This window comes from Echinops telfairi, unplaced genomic scaffold, assembly GCF_000313985.2.
Source record: "Echinops telfairi isolate 266 unplaced genomic scaffold, ASM31398v2 ScPeMD7_7469;HRSCAF=8507_0, whole genome shotgun sequence".
Taxonomy (NCBI): Eukaryota; Metazoa; Chordata; class Mammalia; order Afrosoricida; family Tenrecidae; genus Echinops; species Echinops telfairi.
In genome coordinates, this window is record NW_022111372.1 from 74,186,094 (window position 1) to 74,204,522 (window position 18,429).

The following is an 18,429-nucleotide window of genomic DNA, read 5'->3' on the forward strand; positions in this document are numbered from 1 at the left end:
GGTACTATCCAGTGGGTTCCAACTCATATGTACAATAGAACGAAACACTGCCTGGCCCTGCACCTTCCTCACAATCTCTGTGTTTGAACGATTGTTGAGCCATGGTGTCAATCCATCTCATCGAGGGTCTTCCTCGTTTTCGGTGGCCCTCTATTTTAGCAAGCATGGGATCCTTCTCCGGAGACGGGTCTCTCCTGACAACGTGCCCCAAGTACGTGAGATGAAGGGCTAAGGTCAGCTGTGGGAACAGACGGGTTTGGAAAGTGGGAGGGAGGCTCACTCGTTACTTTAAATATGTCAGTGAGATTGAATGTGCTTCAGTGAGCATATGTTTCCCTTTTAAAACATCCATTATTTCACAGAATCATTTCCTCCAGCCAGAAGGCCCTTTGTGATGGTTGCAAATGATCTTTATCAATAATTTAAACTGGCTTCTCATGAGAAGGCCGGTTAGCAGGTATCTGATAATATTAGACAAGCACAATGGAGGACATTACTGTATCATTATGAGCTAACATATCTAAGGTAAAGATCCCCAAACCATTTGTGAAGTAGATATGTATGAACATCTAAGGGTAACCTAAGGGCCCCAGGTTTAAGAACAAAGTTAAGGACACCTGGCTTCTGAGAGAAAGAGGTCCACAGGACACAGAGAGGACATCAGTCTCCCCAAAGAGCCTCATTCTATATGGTGCCTGGGAGATGTCTGACGGCTACCTGTCAATAAGAGATCCTTAGGAAGAGGGCAAGAACCAGCTGCCATCTATCCGACCCCTCACTACCCCAAAGGCGCCAGAGTAGAACTACTGTGCCTCATAGGGCTTGCCAAGCTGTGCCCTTTCCGAAGTAGATCACTGCCCAGCCTTGCCTCAGAGGAGCAACTGGCATGTTAACTGCATGCATCCCGTGGGAGTCCAGAAAGAGGCCAACCTCAGAGTTAATTTGCTGAGGGAAATAACTTGGGCAACACCAGTGCTGGAGCTAGCTGTGAATGTGGGCTGCATGGTTGCCATAGCAACTATAAACTGGTAGGGGGGAGAAAGGGGGAACCGATTGCAATGATCGACATATAATACTCCCCACCTCACCTAGGGTGACAAACAACAGAAACATGGGTGAAGGGAGACAGTGGACGGTGTAAGATATGACAATAATAATAATTTATAATTTAGTGGGGGTTCACGAGGGCGGAAGGGAGGGAAAAATGAGGAGCTGATATCAAGGGCTCAAGTAGAAAGATAATGTTTTGAAAATGATGATGGCAACATATGTACAAAGTGGACGGACGGACTGTGAGAAGAGCTGTAGGAGCCCCCAATAATATGATTAAATAAAAACCAAAGGAAACCTGAGAGAAGTCTAGGAAAAAAAGTGCAATGGTGAATTTTAATGACATGTGTGTCAGACATGGAAGGGATCCCTGATCCCGTGACTCATCATGGGTCCGCGGACAGTGAGCGTTCTTTAGCTGAGGAGGAAGCACGGTTCGCTATGTAGATCCTTTTACGTGTCAGCGTGCTATTGTTCCCCTTCTTTATTCAGTCTGCGTGCTAAGGAACTAATTGGAGAAGTTGGAGTACACGGTGAGCAGGGAATCAGGATGGGAGGAAGGTTCATTAACAACGTGTGAAGTGCAGATGGCACGGCCTGGCTTCCTGAAAGCAGGGAGGACCTGAAGCTCGGACGATGAAGATCAAAGACTACAGCTTTCAGTATGGGTTACAGCTCAGTGTGGCAAAAACAAAAATGCTCACCACTGAACCACGAGGTAACATCGTGATAAATGGAGAAAAGCCTGCAATTGTCAAGGGTTTTATCTTGCTTGGATCCACAGACCATGCTCTTGGAAGCAACCGTCAAAAGATGAACTACAGTGGGCAAATCTGCGCCCCAGGTCTCTTCAAAGTGTTGAAGAGAAAGGATGCTACTTTGAGGATGAAGGTGTGCCTGACCAAGACATGGTATTTTCAATGGTCTCATGTGCGTGTGGAAGGTGGACACTGCATTAGGAAGGTCAAAGAAGAATCGATGCGTTTGAAGGATTGTGCTGGGAAAGGAGATTCAAAGTCTCACGGACCGCCAAAAGACCAAACAAATATGTCTTGAAGGATGTTCAGCCAGAATCCTTAGAAGGGAGAAGGGTGAGAAGTCATCTCATGTCCTTTGGCTTCGTCATCAGAGAGGCCGGTCCCTGGAGAAGGACAGCATGCTTGGCAAAGGAGCAAGCAGGTCAGAAAAAAGGAGGGAGGCCCGGACAGGATGGATTGGCATCGAGGTTACAACAGGGGGCTCCCGCCAACAATGGCGGGGAGGGTGACGCAGGAACCGGCAGGGTTCGTTCTGTTGTGCACAGGGTCACTACGAGTTGGAACCAACTTGATGGCACTACCCACAACAATAATCTCTTTTAAGGAACCTTGAACTCCTGTGTGTGTGGTTAGTCTGAACCAAATCCCATACAATTCTGGGGGAAACTAAAAAAACAGCAAGTGAGTTTCCTAATCTGAAGACAGACCCTGATCTGACCAGTCCGTTCATCATATGAGCTGATGATGGCATGAGGTGGCTAGGGGCTTTGTTCCTTCCCTTTGAAAAAGTGTTTCTTCTTACAGGTTTGCCCCTCTCCCCCTTTTTTCTTTTATAAAAGAAATACACAATCATGGGGTGAAATTTGGAAATAAAAAACAAACAAAAAGTTACTGTGAAGAAAATAAAAATCTCCCATAAACTAAGTTACCTACTGATAACCTTTGTCCACATGTGGCTGTATGGTTCGCTTGCATTGATGTATATGCTTACATACTTAACACAATTTAGCTATTTCCTAGATTGCTTTTTCTTTTAATCTATCAATAATTTTTAAAAGCCACCTATTTTCAGAAACTTGATTTTCAATGGCTACATCAAAAGGTCATTTATATACCATCATTTATTTACTCCTCTACTCCCACTGGCATTTTAAGGTGCTTGTGAAGTCTCGCTATCGTGTACAGTTCTAAGGCAATCAGCCTTTCACCTAGATTTTCTCCACCTCCTCTGGTGGCTCAGCAGCTGCTCACGGCAAAGGCAGCAGCTGGAACCACCAACGCCCCACGAGAGAAAGGTGGGGCTTCCTGCTCCCATGGAGCGCTGATGTCTTGGACACCCACAGGGACAGGGCGGCTCGGCCCGTAGGGCCACTCGGAGTCGGCATTGACTTGCTGGCAGTGAGAGGATGACTTGGAACAGACTTGAAGGCGACGAGGAACGTCTCTTGGGTTCAACAAACTCCAACTCTGACAATAACATTCTTTATCAACATACATGTTTTCACATTGACTTATAGAAAATGAAATCACAAGAGGTGCTTGTGCCTAACCCCAGACAAGATTAATGAAAATCAATCTACTACTTTTACTTTTGTTATATGGACCCCAAACTCGAAACCAAACGCATTCCCCTTGAGTTGGCTCTGACTAGAGCTAGACAGTCCTATCTTCCTCCTGCACAGCAGCTGGTGGTCTCGAACCGCTAACCCTACATGAGCAGCTCAACGAGTAACCCACTGTATATCACTTCAGATCCAAATAGTGCAGCATCGGATACAAATGCATGCAATTTTAAATGTGGTACAGCTGACAACTGTGTGTGTGTGTGTGTGTGTGTGTGTGTGTGTGTAAACCCTAAGCTTTATTCACGTCTTTTCTAGCCCACTAAGTGGAGGGTCACTTTTCTGAAATAACAAGGGACCAAAGAAATTACTTGTATAGCCATGCCTAACTGAATTTCTGCATTGCCTATCTTGATTTTTTTATTTTAATAAATCGTTTTATTGGGGGATCTTACAACAATCCATATGTCAACTGTATCAAGCACATTTATACATAATGTTGCCATTATCATTTCCCAAATATTTTCTTTCTACTTGAACCTTTGGTATCAGCTCCTCTTTTTTACCCTCCCTCTATCTTGATTACATTTAATATCCTTAGAGAAGGAAAATATCTCAGTAGTCCTCATTTACATACTTCTTTGAAAAACCTTTAACTTCTATTTCTTGATCATTTGGGGGAGTTCATAAAGGTGGAAACTGCACAGCTGCCCATCCATTGACAGATACATGGATGAGCAAAATGTGGGCTGTACATACAAAGACTATTATGCAGCCATCGAGAGGTCTGTGCCACGTGGAAGATCCTTGGAAACATCATGACTCTGAGTGACAAGCACATCAGTCATAAGAGAAGAAATACTTTCAGGATCCCAAGAGTAGAAATATCTTGAAAAAGTAAGTGTATAAACTCAAAAAATGCTACTTACTAAAGTAAGTGTATAAACTCAAAAAATGCTACTCCCTGCCACTATGTAGATTCCAATTCATATCAGCCCTATGGAACCGAGAAGAACAGCCTTGTGGATTTCAAAGCTGTACATCTCTACAAGAGCAGAAAACCTCCTCTTTCTTCTGTGGAGTGGCTGGTAGGTTCAAACTGCAGGCCTTAACGCCAGCAGCCCAACATGTAAGCCTCTCTGTCCACCAGGACTCTTTCCAGGTTAAGAGCACAGACACCCAAAGGTGTGTGTTTCTGGGGCTGTGAAGGAGGAAGGGAGAGAGCTGTTGCTTCAGGGAAATGAGCTTCAGTTCTGGATGCTGACAAGGGGGCATCTGTGATAGCGCTACTACACGGTGACCACAGCGGCTGCGAGTGGTACATGCTGTAAACTCTGAAATGGCAGGTGCTTTGTTATATACACATTACCATAATTGTCCTGTTTTATAGATGGAATGATAAAGACTGAGACATTAAATGGCTTGCCCTAGATTATGCCATAGTTCAGGACAGGAGTTGGGACTAGGGCCCACTAGAATGTCCTTAAGATGCCCCGCTGGGCATATTAAGTGGTTATGTGTTGGGCTGCTAATGGCAAGGCCAGCAGTTCTAAACCACCAGCTGCTCTGAGGGAGAAAGAGAAGTCTTGCTACTTTTGTCAAGATCTACAGCCTCAGCCTGTGTGTTGGGCTGCTGGGAGCAGAATCTCCTTGGTGGCAGGGAGTTTGAGTGACTGCTTGAGAATGTCCTTCCCTGATGGCACTGGTGGAGACCCAGATGCCTCACGCTGTCCTAGAACCAAGCACAAGCAGTCTGGTTCTGTTCAAACCTCTGAGCTTAGGATATGTAGCCAAGAGCTCCTGGTACATCCTGACCAACCTGTCTATGATTTCCCTGAATCCCAGCCAAGCTTGGGGGCAGATATTTTTTCTTTGGCTGGTAAGTTTTGGTTTATTTCTTGAGAGATTTATAAAACTGGCATTTCCTCCTCCTTACAATGTCTGGGACTTCGTTTGTTCAGTACTGAGTGATGAATTGATATTTCTATCAGTCCCGAGGAAATGGTGTTCACTGCAACATAGAAAGAATTCGCAGACTGCTCAGTCAGGCCAACCCTGGCTGCTGGCGGCCAGATTCTTGTGAGATGACACCAGTGGAAGGGCAGAGCACTGACTTGGGGGATTTCTCCCTAAAAGGAAATCATGTTGGATGGTCTTAAAGCTACTTACTCCACAGCATAAGCGCCCACACACCCCTTAGTGTCTAATCACTGAGCTTAGTAGGCCGTTGGTGGCAGGCCGAGGACCCGGCTGGGTGGCCTCATGCAGCAGGTGACACTGGGTCAGATGGAGCTCTGCAATGTGCTCTAAATACCTGCCATGCTGTGGGAGGGCAGAGTCTATCTCTTGCCCATGACCCCAGATGTGGGTCCTTCCTGCTGGTATGCGGCCATGAGAACAGCAGAGAGCTGCCGGGATCTGAATTCAAGAGGGGGATCAGACCCTCTTTTGTTCTTGGTCTGTGGTCTTCATGGCTGTATCCCCAGTTCCTAGAGCTTCCCCAGCTGGCACGGCATAGACTCTCTAGCTCACGGTGAGCCCACGTGCGTCAGGAGCAGAACTGTGTTCCAGAGGCTTTGTGATGGCTGCGATCATTTGGAAATGGATCGATGGTCAGGTCTTTCTTCTGAGGCACCACAGGGTGGATTCAAACTGCCACGAACCTAAGCCTTTTTAAAAGCTGGATTGGGCAGGACAGGTGGCCCTGACATGTCTTATGATGGGACCGCATTTCTCTCTCCCCTTGAGCTCCCCTTGCTTAAATCCATTTGAGGAGAAAGCATATCCTTCTCACGACTTCCCTCTCTTCACAGAAGCCCCGTCTCCCTCATTCATTCACAGCGCCTGGTACAGTTCTTTGAAGCAAGAATTTATTTCTAGATCAGTATGTGAGCCATTTGGCTTTAACACTCCAAGAATAACAGAGGGATGGAGGAAGTCTTCCCTGGTGGCCTCGCCCCTGCCTCCATGTCCCTCACCTCCTCTGAGAGGTGGCCACCACTGGGACAGAGCTGTGTAGCCCAGGGGGGTTTTAACTGGGTTTCATTAGCACTATGGCAGGACTGTGCATGTCACAGTGGTGACTGTTGTCACCTTTTACCCTGGCACACATTCGCCAGGGCCTCCTATGTCTTGGCCACACCAACCTCCCCCCTTTTCAGAGTATTTCAGAAAAGCAGTTTTATCAACATGGTTTTATTGGGTGTACTTTTAAAAAAACACATGGGATCATCATGCAAGAACTGCCGTGTGACTTGCTTAATTAATTCAACCATGTTTTCACTACTGTTCACATCTGTAGGAGTCCTAGTGGTGGAGTGGTTATGCATTAGGCTGTGTTCCGTAAGGTCAGCAGTTCGATACTACCAGCTGCTGCGCAGGAGAAAGCTGGAGCCTTCTACCCCCTAAACGGATTACAGTCTGGGAAACCCACAGGGGCAGCTCTGCCCTTCCCTATGGGGTCACTCTGAGTCGGCACCAACTCAAGGGCAGTGAGCTTGGTTTGAGGTTTTATTTACATCAGTGTGATAGATCTACGTTTTCCATGTCATTATTACACAGCAAGTATTCAGCTTGTAGATCTATAAAAGCCCAAAAAGTTCCCTTTGAATCAACTCTGACTCAAGGTGACCCCTTGTGTCTCAGAGTTTAACTACATTTCACAGGGTTTTCAGTGGCTGCGGTCTTTTTAAAGTTTTTTAAATCATTTTCTTGGGGGCTTGTACAATTCTTATCACAATCCATCCATCCATCCATTGTGTCAAGCACATTTATACATTTGTTGCCATCATCAGTCTCAAAACATTTTCTTTCTACTTGAGCCCTTAGTATCTGCTCACTTCACCCCTCCCCCACCCTCCCTCCCTTATGAATCCTTGGTTTATTAATTTTTTTTTCATGTCTTACACTGCTGTCTCCCTTCACCCACTTTTCTGTTGTCCATCCCCCTGGGAGGGAGTTATATGTCAATCATTGTGATCACTTCCCCCTTTCTCCCTCCACCATCCCCTTCCCCTCCAGGTATGGCTACTTTCAATATTGGTCCTGAGGGGTTTATCTGTCCTGGATTCCCTGTGTTGGGAGCTCTTACCTGTATCAGTGTACATGCTCTGGACTAGCTGGATTTGTAAGATAGAATTGGGGTCATGATAGTGGGGGGAGGAAGCATTAAAGAACTAGAGGAAAGTTGTATGTTTCATCAGTGCTACACTGCACTCTGACTCACTCTTCTCTTCCTTGTGACCCTTCTTTTGGATTTAGATCACCAGGCCTTTCTTGCGAGGTGCCTCAGAGTAGGTGTGAACTTCTAACCTTTTGGTTAGCAGCCAAGCGCCCAGCCATTGGCCATCGGGGGACTCCTGAAGTAGTTCACATTTTCCTTAGCCAACCCGTTACTGGTGGGCATTTAAGAGGCTCCTACTGTTTGCATTCACAAATACTACAGTCAGCGTCTCCCATTGTCAAGGGTTTCTCTTATACGGAAGCCAGAATCAAGCTTCTGGTGCACAGGGCATGTGGGGTTTTAATTCTGAGATAGCACAGCAGAATTCTCGACACCCAGCAGGGGCTGGGTAACAGCTACGTATTCAAGTCCTTCCTTGGCAAGAAACACGATACAGGGTGTGAAAGAAAGAACTCAAGCGTGAGAGCCAGCAGACCTCATTTCTGGCTTGGCCCTGCCACTAGCAGGCTCTGGGGGGCTGGCCACTCTCTTTCCCTCTCTGGGCCTCAGTTTCCTCACTCGTGAGGTGGGTGTGGGGCGGTGGTGGTGGCAGTGAGACCAAGTGCTCATCCTTTAAAGTACACTTTGCCCTTGAGAGTTGATACCTGAGGGGTCCCCAGGCGCTCTATCAGAGGGACCAGGTGGAGCGGGGCGTACTTGGCTTCCAGGCGTTTCATCCGGACCTCCAGGCGCTCTCCCTCTGCAAGGGAAGCAGCAAAGCAGAATATGAGATGTCAGGCCCACTGAGGGTAAGGAGGGCCAGGGGAGAGCAGTGCTCCTAAGACCTGGAGACAGGTCTTTATTCCCTGTGAAGAACACACCCAGGACAGACAGCAACACTCCAGGGATGATGTGGAAGGGGCAAGGCCTGGCGCATCCTTTTAGATTCTGTGCTCCGGGAAGGTGCGGTAGCTGCCCGGAGGGCGAACCGACTTCCTCTCCCAGTGCAGAGCGAGTGTCCTGGGGTGAGAGCCGAGCGGGCAGTTCAGATGCGGCCAGCTCCGTCCCCAGCTGGTAGTGGTCTCTTACCTTTGATGTAGACTCTGGGCAGGATGTTCTGGAAAGGCGCAGCGTGAAGCAAATCACAGACTTCCTCCTGGGACTACAAACAGGCATGGGGAGGGAAAGAAGGATGAGACAAGTTTTCATCTTAAACCAGGGCGATTTTCATTCCTGGGGACTGCTGTCATCCAGACCTCGATTGAAATTCTGACTCTTCTATTCCTTTGCTGTGTGATTTTTTGGTCAAGTTACGTAACTTCTCTGAGACTATTTATTCATCTGCAAAATCATTATGAGGCAGCACCCACTTGAATGGGTCTGGTGAGGATTCAAGGAGAGAACGCACAACCTCGCAGCACAGTCCCCAGCACACACGGGTGCTCCATGCTTTTTCTCGAGAACCTTCTATCTAAGGTATTTCTTGAATGATCAGAAATGCATGGCAGAGGGGCCAAACAGAAACACCGGGCCTCAACACTGTCTCTGGTGGGTCGTGAGGCTTGTGGCTTTCAGGCAGGAAACGGGGCCAATCCTGGAATCCGTCTGTGTGGGGTATTTCTGGGTAAAGGCTGGGTCTGCCTCCTTATCTTCATAGCAACGGTGGGGAAAGAGGGACCGGCCACAGGGCAAAGACCCTTTGATGGTGACTTAGGAAAGCGAGCTGAAAAGCAGCCATCAGCCACGATGGTGGGAAGGAAAAGCTAGTTTGGGGCGGCAGACCTAGAAGATAGTCAGACATGCTTTCTGACCTGGGACCAGCTCACGAACCCCAATAGAAGGGAGAGGGAATGGCCCAGGGAAGTCTCTTCTTTAAATTGTGGAGACTCAGAGTAGGTAAGATCCGGACTCCACACACTCAGGTGCACTGAGATTCTACTCATCGCTGAAGCACAGGGTGCAGTGCCCTTGGCTTTCTCCAGCTCAGGTAGGGTGCACACTTGGTCATGCTGGGAAAGCAGAACCCCTGGACACTCTTCTCTCGGATCGGTCTGTGAGCGTACCATCCAGAGGGAGGACAGCAGCCTCTGCAGGGGCATCTGCCTGATCTATGTGACCACCATCCTCAGGGTTGTAGCCGAAAAACAAAACAAGAATCTTGAGTTGCTCTGTGGCAACCCTGACTCCTGGCGACGCCACACGAGGCAGGGAAGTGCTCTGCTCCCTAGGATTTTCAATGGCCGGCTTTTCAGAAAGATCACCAAGTCTCCCAAGAAGACTCTTTGGATTAACAGTGAGTGAACCACTTGGCTAGCCAGAGACGTAAGTTCCTAAGTGGGGTGGGGGTGATGCCTTCCTTTTATTATTAATAAGTCATTTAAGAAATCATTTTATGGGGGGCTCTTACAGCTCTTATAACAATGTGTACATCAATTGTATCAAACACATTTGTACATGTGTTGCCATCATAGTTTTCAAAATATTTCTTTCTACTTGAGCCCTTGGTATCAGCTCCTCATTTTTTCCCCTCTCTCCTCCTATACCTTTCCACCCTCATGGACCCCTGATAAATTATAAATTACTATTATTTTCATATCTTATACCATCCACTGTCTCCCTTCGCCCACATTTCTATTGTTCGTCCCCCTGGGGTGAGGGTGGAGGGTTATACATCAATCATTATAGTCAGTTCCCCGTTTTTCCCCCTTCTCCCCCCACCGTCCCCCTACTCCCATTGCAGTTCCTGAGGAATTTGTCTATCCTGGATTCCGTGTGTCGAGGGCTCTTATCTGCACCAGTGTACGTGCTCTGCTCTAGCTGGATTTGTAAGGTAGAACAGGGGGCATGGCAGTGGGGGGATGGGAGGAGGGTGGGGGCGGGGTGGGAGGGGAGGGGAGGGGGGAAGTATAAAAGGACTAGAGGAATGTTGTATATTCAATCAGTGCTATGCTGCACTCTGGCTGACTCGTTCCTTCCTTGTGATCCTTCTGTGAGGGAATGTCCAATTTTCTACAGATGGGGTTTGGGTCTCCTCTCTGACCCCTGTCATTTGCATCAATATATTTGTTTGTTTGGGGGCCTTCTGATGCCTGATCTCGTCAACACCTCATGATCACACAGGCTGGTGTGATTCTTCCATGTGGGCTTGTTGCTTCTCTCCTAGATGGCTGCTTGTTTAACTTCAAGTCTTTAAGACCCCAGATGCTGTATCTTTTAATAGTCAGGCACCGTCATGTTTCTTCACCACGTTTGCTTATACACCCATTTTGACTTCAGCAATCATGTCGAGCAGGTGAACATCACAGAACCCCAGACTATTAGAACAAAGTGTTCTTGCATTGCAGGAGTAATTGAGTAGAGACCCAATGTCAGTCTGCTACCTTAATTCTTAACATCTAAATTTATGTATAGACTTATACACCTATTAATATATTTATTTACATCTGTGCATGCCTATACTTGTACATCTATAAATGTCTTTTGCCAACTAGTTCTTTCCTCTATTTCTTTTTACTTTCCTCCTGACCCACTATCATGTTTGACCCTCATTTGACATTCAGTACTTTCTCTTGGCTACGTTGCACTTGATCAAACCCCACCACGCATTCTATGCCCTCCTCTCCATTGATTTTAGATCTATTGTTGTTCCCTTGTCCCTGGTTTATTGTCCCCCGCCCTCGCCTTTCTCACACCTCCTCCTTTCCCATGTCCCCCCTAGGCTGTCGGCCCCATCATTTTCTCCTCGGGATTGGTTGTCCTGCCTTTCTGATATGGCTAGACATGAGGGGGAAAAAAGCCTATAAATACTTCCAGGTCTGTCTGCGGACTCTTCTGGTTGTTTTCCAATCAGATCTGGTGAAATGTCATGCCCCGCCCACTGATTCCGAAATCTATTCTTGGGATCCCTCGGGGACTTCATTGCTTTGCTCCCCTTGCTACTCTGTTGTGCTGTCTTTGTGTTTCACTCTGGTGTGTGTGTGTGTGTGAGGGGGGGTGTCAGACTGAGCAAAATACCCGAACTGTGTCTCTAGTGCTGTCCCCCTGTAACCCTGTGGGTCAGTGAGGGGGCGCTGTGTCTCATGGTGAGGACAGCCCCACAATCCTCTCTGTGCACTGGCTGCACCGAGCAGGGATGTCATCCTCAAGGCTTGTTGGGCCAGAATACAGTCCAATCTCTCTCTCCTTTTAGTTTGCTCCCGTGTGGTCTGGGCAGACGCCACTGTCCCCGGGCTGTATCTTCAGTGGTGTCCTCTGTAGTGCAGTCTTCTGGGGAGGGGGATTGACATAGCTGGGGCTGGGGCTGGCCCCAAAGACCTTTCTGTCAGCCTGCTGCTTTGTGCTGATAAGTTGCCCTCAAGACTTGGCACCCCAGGTTGAGGTCTGGTCCCTTTCTCGCTTTCCTGTGGGAGATGATTCCATCTCTCCTCTTTCTTATTACGCTGCTCCTCTCCTAATCCCTCTAACCAGTGGACCCAAAACCTAGTTGCAGTGCTGTGGCTAATTGTAGGGCCTTTGATTTGGCTTATACCTTCTCCCTCCTTGACTAAGTGGGATCTCTCACAGTCGACACTCTGCTTGGATGTTCCGCAGTTCAACATCCTAAAGCCAGCTTCTCCCTGGCGCCCCCCCCTGCCCCCCCACACACACACAGAATGGCACCGGCCTAAAGCCTAGAGTCCATCCACTCACTACATGACACCCTCTTGCTGTCCTATTATTGACTCTCCTGTCTCTCGCCACAGCTCCCTGCGTGGGCCTTGACAACGCTACTGTGACAGGTCTACTTCTGCCTGTGATGCTCAGTGCCTGACATGCACGTTTCCCAGGAATTATTTATAAACAAGTGGAGGTATAGTCACCCGGTGAATGTTCACTGGGTGAATAGAGAATTTATCTTTCTACACGACAGTCTTCCAAGTATGAGAAGACTGCTATTAAGTCTACTCATTTATTCAGTCATCCAACAAATATTGACTGAGTGCCAAACACTCTTTTAGGTTTTGCAGGCAGGATGTTGAGCAAGTTAGACTAGATCTTTGCCCTCATGGTATCTACATTCTAGTTTGATAGAGACAGATAACAACAAGCTCACAAAGCACCAAGTTTCAGATGAGCGATAAAATACAACAGGGCGACAGGCAAGCGAGTGCTTGGGAATGGGGCCTGGGTGACTTCGAAGAGAGAGGGCCAGGCAGATCCTTTTTGAGCGGGCACACCTGGATATATGGAATGAAGGAAGGGAGCCAGCCCTGTAGCTATGGGGTAAGCGCATTCCAGCCCAAAGGCCCCGGGGTGGGGGTGTACCAGCTTTTGGGTGTACGGAGTGTAGTGATGCAAGGAGGCACAGGGCAGCCCACAGCCATCCAGGCAGGGAGCCGCCAGAGCCGGTGTGTGGGGCCTGGTGAGCAGGTGGAATTTTACTTTGAGGGCAGACTTCCAAGATGTAGATCCCCACTGCCAGGTGTTCTGCTCTGTCCTCTTGCAGAGAGCCCCGTCATTTCCTGGACATCTCTCCTCACTAGAGGCAGCATGCTGCTTGACCCATGGGCTTCCTGGTTTGCTCACATGGGTAAAAGCATGATGAGAGGCACCTTAGGGATGGGGAGGAGGGGTGGGGCTCCTTCTACAACAGGAACCATGCTGCTTCTGCTTTCCCATGGGGAGGGGGTTGACAGAGCGCTCCAGGGGCTCCCTCTGTACCCCAACCCCTCCCCCGTTAGCAGAGCACAGGACCAGAGGGCCCATGAAGGTGCTTTCTGCCGAGTGCTTTCTGTGGGCGCTCTCCTTTGGGATGCCATTTGCCAGTAGAGGTGAGGAAGAGGGAGGGATATGGTTTCCTGGTACAGGTGGCAAAGTACTTGTCTGGGAGGTGCTGGGGGATGAGCTATGTCGCCGTTTGCACGTGGTGGCCACCCACCGGCCATACCTCTTGTGGAGGCATCTGTTCGCATTCATCAGCTCAGCCATCTCGACTCATAAAACCAGAGGTTAAGACAGGGAAGGCTGCCGCTAGGTCCAGCCCAGAGCACACACAGGCCTGTGGGAGGGACAGGCTTCCATAGTGGGAGCGGATGGCTCCCCTCCCCTCTTGCCTAAACATTATTTTACAGGATGGACACTAGGCCCCCAATTGTGCCATTCCCTGCTGAGAAGGGCCCTTCCACAGGCCCTCGAAGCCTAGCAGCCTGGGTTCCTTCTCCTTGTGCCCGGCCTCTCAGCTCCAGTCACAGCAGCTGCTTGTTATCTGAATGCTCTCCATGTGCTCCCGCCCTTCTGGCCGTTCCTGGAGTCATCTCGCTTCCACCGCCCCACTTGGCTTAGTGGCTTGCACTCGCAAGTCCAGCAGCATTCCTTCCAGGAACACGTCCCTAGTGCCCCCTTCACCTTCCCCGCCCCCCTGGGGAGAGGTGCCACAGCTAACCACCGGCTGTGGACTTCAGTGTGCCCGCGCAGACGGTGCGCCTTAGGGTTTCCCACCACTGAGTTTCTCTTGGAAGGAGTACAGACAGGATCATGAGGCATCAAAGGAATCAGGTATCAGGCATCAAAGAACAAAAAAATCATATCACTGTGAATGAGGGGGAGTGCAGATTGGGGACCCAAAGGCCATCTGTAGGCAACTGGACATCCCCTTACAGAAGGGTGGCGGGGAGGAGACAAGACAGTAAGGGTGCAGTATAGCAACGATGAAACTTACAACTTTCCTCTAGTTCTTTAATGCCTCCTTGCCCCCACTATCAATGTCCCAGTTCTACCTTACAAATCTGGCTTGACCAGAGGATGTACACTGGTACAGATAGAAACTGGAAACACAGGGAATCCAGGACCAGTGGTGAGAGCGGGTGGAGGGAAGGTAGGGTAGAAAGGGGGAACTGATTACAAGGATCTACATATAACTTCCTCCTTGGGGAATGGACAACAGAAAAGTAGATGAAGGGAGACGTCGGACAGTGTAATACATGACAAAATAATAATTTATAAATTATCAAGAGTTCATGATGGGGAGGGGAGGCAGGGGTAAAAATGAGGAGCTGATACCAAGGGCTCAAGTAGAAAGCAAATGTTTTGAGGATGATGGCAACAAATGAACAAATGCACTTGACACAATGGATGGATGGATAGTGATAAGAGTTGTACGAGCCCCCAAGAAAATGATTAAAACAAATAAATAAATAATAAAATATTGCATGAAAAGAAAAAAGTACAGCCAGAGTGCCCTTTAGAGGCAAGACTTTGTCTCACATACTTTGGACATGCTGTCAGGAGAGACAGTCCCTGGGGAAGGGCAGCATGCTTGGTACATTGGGGGGGGGGGCAGCGAAAGAGAGGAAGCCCTCGAGGAGACGGACTGACACCGGCCTGCCACGACGGGCTGGGCCCAGGAGTCATGGTGAGGATGACACAGGATGGGCAGTGTTTCTGTTGTTCATGGGTCGCTATGAGTGGGGACCAACTCACTAGCATCTAACAAGTAATGTATGTTCATTTTTGAAAAATTATAAAATGCAGGCAAAAAAGGTTTTTAAGTCAAAAACTGATCCTACTACCCAGAGGTTATCACTGGTAATATTTTGAAGTTTATCTAGGCATACAACATGGAAAACAATTTTTTTTAAAGAATGAGATGCAAAATACCCTTTCATCTGTAATTAAAAAAAAACAGTGACCAGAGAGCTGGGCTGGTTTACCACTCACACAGCACACAGCTGCTGTGTTAAGGGGGTAGGTGTGGCTGTTTGCTTTGGTCTTGGGAATCTTTTTGTTCTCTCGGGTTCTTTCCTGAGTGATCATTCCCCTCCTTAATATTAAAGTTGAAAATCCACTAGTGTATCGGCCCTCCCAGCACCACAGGAGGAGGGCAGTCGACAGGCAGGTCAGGGCCACTCACTCAGGTCCTGGGAACCCTGCCTAGCTGGCCTGGCCAGCTTCCTTGGCGTCACTTGCCTTCCTATCGTCCTTAGCTGTTCTTTCCAGAAGGTAAATCAAAGAGCTGGGGAGCATTAGAATCAAGGCTGCATATGGAGCTGGCAGATGCCCCTATAAATTTAAACAAGGAGGTCAGAAGTAGCTTCAGGGCATATCCTACCAGAAATAAATCTCACCAACTAGGGGAAGTACTGGAAACAAAAGACTCTTATCCTGATTTTATTCCTCCTTACAAAGTGAGACCTTGTCTGTTCAGTGACCTCCTTTCCTCTTAACTTTTAAACACCCCTCCTCAGCATGGTATCATGAAAAATGTCAAACCTACACATTTGAAAGTGTAATGGACAGACGGCCTCACACTCCCCACGGAGACTCACAATGGACATTTTGCCTTGTTTGTGTTAACTCTGACTGCAAGGAGCCCTGGTGGTGCAAGGGTTAACCCCTTGGCCACTAATGTCAAGGCTGGTGGCCAGCTCAGAGAAAGGCCCGGTGGGTGGTTCTGGAAGGAGGACAGCCAGGGAAGCCCAGTAGGGCAGTTCTACTGTCGTGGTGCTGCTGCTGCGAGGTGGGCTGGACTCAGCGGCACCAGCCACACACAGTGTGCTGTACCGAGGAGTCCCTGCGGTGCAGATGGTTAATGCATGTGGCTGCTGACCCAAAGGGTGGAGGTTCGAATCTACCCAGCAGGGACTTGGAAGGAAGGTCTGGGACTTTTGAAAAATTGGCCTCAACCCCACCAGGGAACAGTTCTACACTGGCCCACCTAGATGGGGTCACGATGAATCAGTCGATGGGAAAGCAGGTTGCAGACACTGTATCACTTCAGTCTCTAGACTTCAGCATGCACCGCTTAAAAGCAGGGACACCCTTCTATGGGACCGCAATATGATCACCTCAATGTAAAGCGGGGAATAAAGATGAGGCTTTCTGTCCCCATAATGATTTACAGCCTGGGAAACCCAAAGAGGCAGCTTTACTGTGACCTATGGGGTCTCTGTGAATCAGAATTAATTTGATGTATAGGTGTAGATTTACACATTTTCTCGTCATGTTATTATATGATGGTGTAGTGGTTACATGTTGGGCAGCTAACTGCAGGTCAAGATGAGACTCTCTACTCCTGTTAAAGAGTTACAGTCTCAGAAATCCACCGGGGCAGTTCTACCCTGTCCGATGAGGTTGCTGAGTCAAAACTGACTTGATGGCAGAAAAGAGAGAGAGAACTATAAACTACCCAGCCAGTGCTCAGCCCTCCCTAAAATAGATACTTTCTAGTTGTTATTGTTTTTTTTTTTAAATAAACCAGGATACAACCACAGTGAGTTTTCTAAAGTGTGGATAGTAAGCAATTGCTTATTCCACAGGCTTGTCTTAGGAACTGTCACCACATGGTGTCCTTGCGCCTGCAGGATTTGTCCACTAGGAGGCATTGGCGAGCAAAGACAGCTGCTCAGTAACTGGCACTTTCGGAGTGTCCTTGACCTTGTCCCAATACTGATAATGATACCCACATGCTGTGAGGATGAGCGAAGTAATCATTAGGTATTATCGACCGTGAAACTGCTCTTTCTCACATGTAAGTGAAAGTGAAGAGGTTTGAGGTATCAGGATGTACAACTACTACAGTACAAATGGCAGGTGTCAGAACCTGTGTAAGGCAGCAACCTGCCAGAGAAGGAAAACGGCAATCTGTTCCCCCGACAGGGTGCGCCCTGTTCAAGGCAGAAAGGAGCTCATGGGAGAGCTGGGCCAGGCAGGCCAGCCTGTGGGTCCCAGAGCTCACAGGTCTCGCTGGACAAGAGGCCCATGATCAAAAGTCTTCAGGGAAGAAGTATTCTATTTTGTGTTCATCTGGGCCTCAACATTTCCCTTGCATGGCTATGCAACACTGATCGACTGTAAAGGATTTCCATCAAATACTACCCAACCTCCAGTGTCCGACCGCTCTTAGTCTTTGAGGCTAACCCCAAACCAAAACCACCACCACCGAGTTGATTCCAACTCATAGGGACCCTGACGGGGCTTCTGAGCGTGTAAACCTCTACAGAAACAGACAGGTTCATCTTTCTCTTGAGGAGGGGCTGGTAGATGTGAAGCTCTGCACTTGAGATTGGCAGCCTAATGCCTACCCCACAGGGCTCTTGGAGCTCAAGGATCCTGCAGCGGTTCAACACACGTGTGTCAAAACAGAACAAAATAGATCCAGTGTGATCCCAACAACGTAAGATTCATGTAGAACAGCCATGGCTTCTACCTTCTGGTAAAAAACTATGTGCCAATCTTAGGAGGTATTATCAAACTAATCTCAAACAATGTATTCTCAAATAGCTTTTAGCTGTAATTTTCAAGGGAGCAAAAGACTAGTAATACTAATATTATGTTTCTTTTTTGGCAAGAAAATGTGGAGAAATATGTTGGAAAAACCAAATGCCAGGAGAACCCCCAGGGCGCCGACTCTAGTTTTCTGGAAGGCAGGACATGGGGAACAGGCCCCCTCTCTGGCACTGAGCTGGGTTGGAGAAAGCAGAGTGCTCTGTGCTTGAGCCATTCCCTTATGTGGACACACCTAGCTTGTTATTAGTGGGAGAGTGTCCTGCATGCTGAAGCTAAGTCCGAGGCTACAGGATGCACCCTGGTCTGAATTTACACAGAGCGGCCTACCTTGAACCCACCCAGTGGGTCTACAGGAGTGAAGGCTGGCAAGGTGCTCCAATCAAGATTACAGCCAAGAAAACCCTACACGGGGTGTTCCACTTTGTTACATGGGGTCCCATGAGTCTGAAGGACTTCAACAACCTCACATGTCTTCCTTGGGAGTCCCTGGGTGGTCTGAATGATTAATGCTCTTGGTGGGTGGTGGAAAGGTTGCAGGTTAGAGTTTAACTAAAGGTGCCTTGGAAGAAAAATCAGGTGTTCTACTTCCAAAGAAAAATCCGGCTAGACCAGAGGATGTACACTGATACAGATA

The 18,429-nt window shown here is 48.3% G+C and overlaps 1 protein-coding gene across 1 annotated transcript in view; it reads right to left on the minus strand.

Annotated features, from left to right (window-relative positions):
- The window catches only part of CYFIP2 (cytoplasmic FMR1 interacting protein 2), a 132,139-nt gene that overhangs the window by 6,336 nt on the left and 107,374 nt on the right, over positions 1 to 18,429 (minus strand). Inside the window, exons 28-29 of the mRNA XM_045284704.1 lie at positions 8,622 to 8,694; positions 8,175 to 8,292 (exon numbers count right to left, since the gene is read on the minus strand). Coding sequence (XP_045140639.1) covers positions 8,175 to 8,292; positions 8,622 to 8,694 — 191 coding nt within the window. The remainder of the gene's footprint in view (positions 1 to 8,174; positions 8,293 to 8,621; positions 8,695 to 18,429) is intronic.